The 6592-nt window shown below is 41.4% G+C and overlaps 1 protein-coding gene across 10 annotated transcripts in view; it reads right to left on the minus strand.

Annotated features, from left to right (window-relative positions):
* kcnq5a (potassium voltage-gated channel, KQT-like subfamily, member 5a) overlaps positions 1-5754 on the minus strand; it is an 88945-nt gene extending 83191 nt beyond the window's left edge. For 3 of the 10 annotated variants that reach the window (XM_072703323.1, XM_072703320.1, XM_072703328.1), the window contains exons 1-2: positions 5210-5751; positions 3873-4238 (exon numbers count right to left, since the gene is read on the minus strand). In XM_072703323.1, the coding sequence (XP_072559424.1) occupies positions 3873-4210 (338 nt within the window). In that variant the 5' untranslated portion in view covers positions 4211-4238; positions 5210-5751. Of the gene's footprint in view, positions 1-3872; positions 4239-5209 lie in introns of all 10 variants that reach the window. The other 7 variants (XM_072703322.1, XM_072703325.1, XM_072703321.1 and 4 more) reach the window with 6 other exon arrangements.
* Positions 5755-6592: the final 838 nt, after the last annotated feature.

A 6592-nucleotide genomic window follows, 5' to 3' on the forward strand; every position in this document is an offset into this window, starting at 1 on the left:
GTGCTCTGCTAACTTCTCACACTCCGCTAGATCTCATACTCTGTTCTTCCACCTCACAAAAGTACATAACCTTAATCTTCAGCGTTTCGCTTCCCATTTTCATATGCTAATATATCCAGATTAACAAACAGCACCTCCTGCTGTGTCATCTGGCTGCACCAGTTATTAAAGAATATCATGACTAAGTAGAAATCCAGTCCAAGATTTTATTTCAACCAAGCAGCTGAGTTATAAAGAGGCACAGTGACAGAGTACTCAATGGGTTGGTTGAAACAAAATCTTGGTAGGGATTTATACTTTCTGAACCTGAACTATCCACTTCTTGTACAGTGCAATTTTATATAATCTTACATAACAATAGTATACTATAAAATAACATGATAAATTTGCACTTTATATGATATGAAATCAGTTTTAATAAGTTGAAAAACAGGTGAGGGGTTTAAACATCCTAACCCCAGTGGCCTGTACTACGAAGCGGGGTTACTGGCTTATCGGGGTAACTTGTTGGATTTAAGGTAGTCTGGGCAAAATGTAAGTGAGCGAATATGAAGTCCATTTAAACTGTGGTACCTTAAATCCGACAAGTTACCCCGATAAGCCAGTAACCCCGCTTCGTAGTACAGGCCACTGGTCAAAACAAAACAAAAAACAAAAAACAAAAAACAAAACAAAAAACACATCACTCACAGCCAGGGCCGGCTCTACATTTTCAGGGGCCCCAGGCAAAACTTTACTTGGGAGGCCCCCCTACCAAGAAAACAGATGATCGTTTCACTTCCCCCGCAACGTGGGTAACACAGGGGCCCTTGGCTATAGTCTTCCCTGCACAGAATTATTGTTCTGGCATGAACAAACAATTAAGAGTTAGCTTAGTAAGAAACATATCTATCCACACTTTCTCTAACTGCTTACCCTATACACAGTTGTGATAAGTCTCTGTGTGCTGGTGGGGAAAATAAATAACCACACAAATAAATAGCAGTTAAATAAACGGATTTAAAATATCAGTAGCCTGTATAAAATTAGCAATGAAATGCTTCCAATGGTCATAGCCGACAGTAGAGCTCATCAAAAACATGGATGTTCTGAAGGGATAAAAAATCTATTAACTGGCAACACACAGCCAAAGAAATACAGAGATGAAAAAAATTCTAACTATTTTATACAGTACATATTACCAATATTACTAAAAACATTCAATGGGAAGAACAGCATGACATAAACACCTGTAGAACCACAGGTGCATTATGGGAATATTTAATCTCCCAAACTCACACCAATCTTCAAAATTCAGCCTTTAAAGTATTATTGAAACATGCAAAACTGTATTTTAAATCATTCACAAAAAATGAAAAACACCCTGATATATTATGTATCATTTCAATATTCCTCATTTTATTTCCCCATCTCATTTATAGCTGAAGTCTGAAGGCTTTTTGCATATATAGGGCATTTATTACATTTGCATTAATATTTATCTGAAATAGACTCAGAAATCTCTAAGTGAAAATTCATTGCCATGGACTTCAAATAGAAATGACAAATCTTGTCAACAGGCTTCAATATATAAAAAAAAACAACTGAACAAATCAAATACAAATTGTCAAAGTCCCAGGACTAATTTTTTTCTCAACAGGTGGCAGTACTGGTTTGGTTTTTTTATAACGAGATGTGTGTTGTCTAGACTTTACTGCCAATTCTGTGATATTTGAGGAAGCAACTGCTCGTTTTCTGTAAGCACAAGGTGTTTTGTGAAAGCCTGAAGTGTTGCAATCATGTTCTGAAGACACATGTCAAATCTGTGGCCCATCATCAAGTTTGAACTGGATGATGATGCTGGTGACCTTTAACAACTGAAATGAATAGGCTAGTGTGCTTCTGAATGGGACCAGATGTTCACAATAAACTGATCCGGTATCAAATCAGCTGTTGGATGTTACATTCTATCAATCACATGGTCACATCAGCATTTTCCGGCCATTCAATATGACTGTGCCATCAGAAATGCGGATACACTGAGAGACCAAGGTGCTCAACACAGCCCAGCCCTCAGACCCCACGTGGCCTCGATTTACTCCACATCCGTTAGGCCACACCAAGACACACAGGCAAGCTTGAGGACAATGTGCGGGAAAACCGCCTTGTTTTCACACTTCGCAATCGACGGCTACCACTTCCGTTTCTGTTTTTACTTCTGTTATCGCACCATGCCTGAAGCTAACAGAGGCCAAGTCCACATTCCTTGAGTTCGCACACCACAACCAGGGGCGTTGCTAAAAATTTGGGCCCCATGAAAGCATATCATATTGGGCCCCCCAGTCCGGACCAATACAGTAAATTTCCAATTTTTTTAGGGCCCCTGTCACTCCGGGGCCTTTGGAATCGTCCTAACTCCCCCCCCCCACCCCTTACGGCACCCCTGACCACAACCATGGTTTAGGAGTGATTTCCAAGAGAGCACTCTTCGTCAGTTTTAAGAACATGCGGCCATCATTGAGCAGGGCTATCCGAAATATCAGTGAAGTTCTCTCAACCTTGAGGTGGCATGAAGACGACTGGTTGCAAGGAGACGAGATTTGTGGTACTACCATAGCCATCACAGTGTAGCAAGAACGTTACATACTGCCCAGTTGTCATAGAAACAAACACCCTGTTACATCATGACCACTCAGCCATACCGTTACATACTGTCCAGTTGTCATAGAAACGAACACCTTGCTACATCATAGCCAATCAGCCACACCGTTACATGCTCACAAGTCAAGATGCCCCCCCTCCATAAAAACTACATACAAAATTTAAAATACCGAAGTCTCACCACATCATGCAATCTTTAATTAGGAACAACTGCTCGTGCTGGTATAAACTGGTCTATAACATGACTTTTATACTCATCAAATAAATGTTTATGTCCGAAAACAAAATTACTTCACACTGCCTTTCTGATGTGTTCCAATAAAACAAGGAAGAAATACAGCCACGTAACCTTAACCACCTACTGTGACCGTACCAAGCGTAATTAACTGCGGTTACCAACTTGCATTCAGAATAGAGCTAATAACCAACTTAATAACTTCATTCGTTGGTAATAAATAAATGCAACCTTTTCCCAATTATTTAGTATTAACCAGGCATTTGAACCTCCATGTAATTTTCTTTCACAAAGACCGCGCTCACTACAGGAAGAAAATCATCCAATAAATGAAGTTAAATCACGTTTTGCGTATAAAAAACTAATGATTAACCGGATAGCTTTGCTAATGTGTGGTGGAAGTGATCGCTCTGCAAGTCAAATAGCGGTGTCGAGACCGCCGTTCAGACACACATTCGCCGACTCCAACATATAGCGTTTCCAATATAACTATCATTGTAATAAACGGATTTATTTCGTATTAATTTCAACACTTGTTATTCTTAGCGATTACAAAATTACTACAATTCCACTAAAATGGGCTTTAATTTTACTGAGTTCCTCTTTGATGCATCACCCAAAAGCTGCAAGAAACAATCTTAGTAAAAGTCTGCTGTGATGACAGGGCTCGGTTTCTCACGCTTGATGGAGGATTTTTCTCAGCCCCAAGAGCTGGAAATAACTTAACGTGCCAAAGTATGTTTACAGGCTGAAAAGCTGGGCTAAAAGTCTGAAGCCACATCCTTAAATTAAAGTAGACTACGTCTACGTATTGAGCGCGAATAAATCAAACGCAATTGCGAGATTAATATTGACAGAATATCGATAGCCTATATAGCAACAAGTTGATTTGATGCAGTGCAAGTCCCGCGCATTTACAGTACACTTCTTTACTCGGCGATCATTTGTTTATTTACTTGCATTTATTTGCGCAGTGATCATCATTCAAGGTACTCACACGAAGGCATGGTACACGAAAGCCCAGCCGCGGGGTCTCTCCAGCACGTTGTACAGGTAGTTCTGCAGCCTCCGGTAGCGCACGTTTCTGCGGCCACCCTGCGCGCTGTAGATGAGCGGCTTCCCCAGCAGGCTCAGGCGGGCCCCCTGCTTTCCGCTCTGGTTCTCCGCACCTGTCGTCGAAGCAAGTCCGGCCGACACCGGGCCATCCCTCGCCCTGTTCATCCTTCGGCCGGACTCCACATCTTTCAAGGCATAGCCTCCAGCAGCGCGATGCCCCGGCGAATTCTTCATCCAGAGGCCAGAGCCGCCTTCATCTCCGCTGTGGTTGCGGGGCATGGCATCACCACCTGGGACCGGGAGTGGGCTGCGGGATCCCCGGTCATGCACATATAATTATGATTGAACAGGATATGATCATGTAGATAATTCAAAAATATTATTAATCAGTTATAGCCTCCAGCCGCGAGATAAAACAAAGTCATACAGGTTGTAGAAAAATAAAGCACCGTTCGCTTCTAATTAAGCACAGAGATCACTCTGATTTGACTCAGTTCAAGGAATGGCTCCGACGGTTGCAGGAAGCCATAGATAAATGTTGATTATGTTGTGGCCATCTGAGACACAGGGTTTTAGATGGAGGTTTGGGGCAGTGTCACTATCTTCGGGGTAGATATTTGGTAAGGGGAGGGTGTGCCAAGTCCTGTGAGGTTCTTGTCCACACAGCTTACTTAATTCCTTCACCCCCGGTACGCCTTACTGAAGAATTGCTACATCAACTTGAATACTTGAGCTAAGTGCAAGCTGTTGCTTTCAATTCAAACGACCCCATTGCTGATTTTAAGAATCTTTCTCTTACACCTTTTATTAATGGCTCGGGAAAAAATGAATAGATAAAAACATAGGATGGATCTTAAAAATCTTAAAATGTGCGAGTGCAGTAATATGCAAACGCTGTCACACTGGTCTTCTGCAGATGTTCGCGCGCTCCATTTCCTTGTTTTGTAAATTGTTCAGCGGAATTTAAGAACCGTCATTGGCAAAGGCACCGATGTTGCTCTAAAACCTCCACAGCATCACACCAGTTGTGTGTTCGTGCTATTTCATTATATTAGTCATAAATGTGAATTACAATACGCCAGTTTGTCTTTACTTGGTCATCGCGATCGTCGACCACGAGCTTCGTACAAAATACCATACACGCCTTTCAATGTGGGGCAAAATATTGTAAGAAAAATTAAGTTTCCATTCTGGAGTTGACCGAATATTCGTGACGTATAACAATGAAACAAATGTCTGTCCGCCACAAATATTTTTCTACGATCACGCTGTACTTACATCCAGAAGAAGCACCAATCTTAGGCAGACTTAAATGGAAATATGAATCATCCATGCGCATTAAACTCTCAGAGACGCATCCATTTTCGAAGAAGCCAGTGCTTTTTCAGTTTTCTGATTTCTCCCTGTTCGGCTGAAATCGCCTTCCTTCTTTCAGTTAAATAATGTTTTTAGTGCTTTCACTTAAAGTCTTTCTTATAGTTCCCCCATTCCGACAGCGAGCTTCTGTCACTGCACCACGTGATAGGCACTGAAATAAAATACAGTGGCAGCCAGTCAGTGTGGCTGGTGTCCGCACACTTGAGAAACTGGTTAAAAAAAAAACCCAATGCACGCCAGCAGAAACGCTAAAGAAGAATGAGATGAGATTACGGAAAAGGGTGTCTGCGCGCAGATCTGCCGCTTCTGGTGGCCGCGCACAACTTCAGAACTGAAATGTTTCAAAAGGCAGCTGACGCTGCGCAGCCCGGCTCCTCTGATCTCAGTTTTACGAGCAAGTTTGAGGCGCTTTCTTCCTACAGCGATATCTGAAATGATTTTCTCAGTTCTGCAGTTTGCTTCTGATATGAGGCGGCTTGTTGTTTTGCGGGCGACTCTGTTGCACATTTTATGAAGTCACATGTTCATATATAGGAAACCGGCCCTCAACAAATGAACCTTTACGCGACATAAATGCTTACGTCTAAGAGATCTGAAAATATAGTCGTGCGTCCGTAGCTACGTCTATTTCCATGTCACACTTTTTTTTTTCTGCTCGACGTGTTAACGGTGGTCTGTATAATGTAAATTGACGGTGTAAAGAATGTGCGCTGGTTTCAACGTGTTGGTGCCCCGCGTTCGGTAACGTACAACAAGGTTTCCTTTCTGAAAAATCCCGTCAATGATCAGGCATGAAAAACCCATGCTACCGTATTTTAAATGGTGATGCTGCCTTATGATCGTCATCTGTTTAATCACTAGTCTATGCCAACACGGAATGAGCGAAAAGGTAGGCTACCTACTTGTTAATCGCTAACTCACGCATAAGCATGTGGCGACAACCAGAGAAAATATAAGGCCTTTATATCATGTACGTATTTTAACATTAAACATGCATATTGAACTAAAATCGTTTTATACTGTAAAATCCATATATTTTTTAAATAGTTTAGGCTACATTGCATACTTTGATATTACCGGCTATTGCAATGCATTCTCCACTAGCAAACCAGTTCACAAGTACAGATTAATACAGGCTACAAACTAACGATTATTATTAATACACTAAATAAATAGTTTAACATAGGCCTAATTGATTAGTGTTCGGCTGGTAGGCCTATGTTATCCCGAACATGTTATTCCTAAAAACAAATTGTTTAATTACATTTATGCTTACCTAAAACT

Source organism: Paramormyrops kingsleyae, chromosome 20, assembly GCF_048594095.1.
Source record: "Paramormyrops kingsleyae isolate MSU_618 chromosome 20, PKINGS_0.4, whole genome shotgun sequence".
NCBI classification, from domain to species: Eukaryota; Metazoa; Chordata; class Actinopteri; order Osteoglossiformes; family Mormyridae; genus Paramormyrops; species Paramormyrops kingsleyae.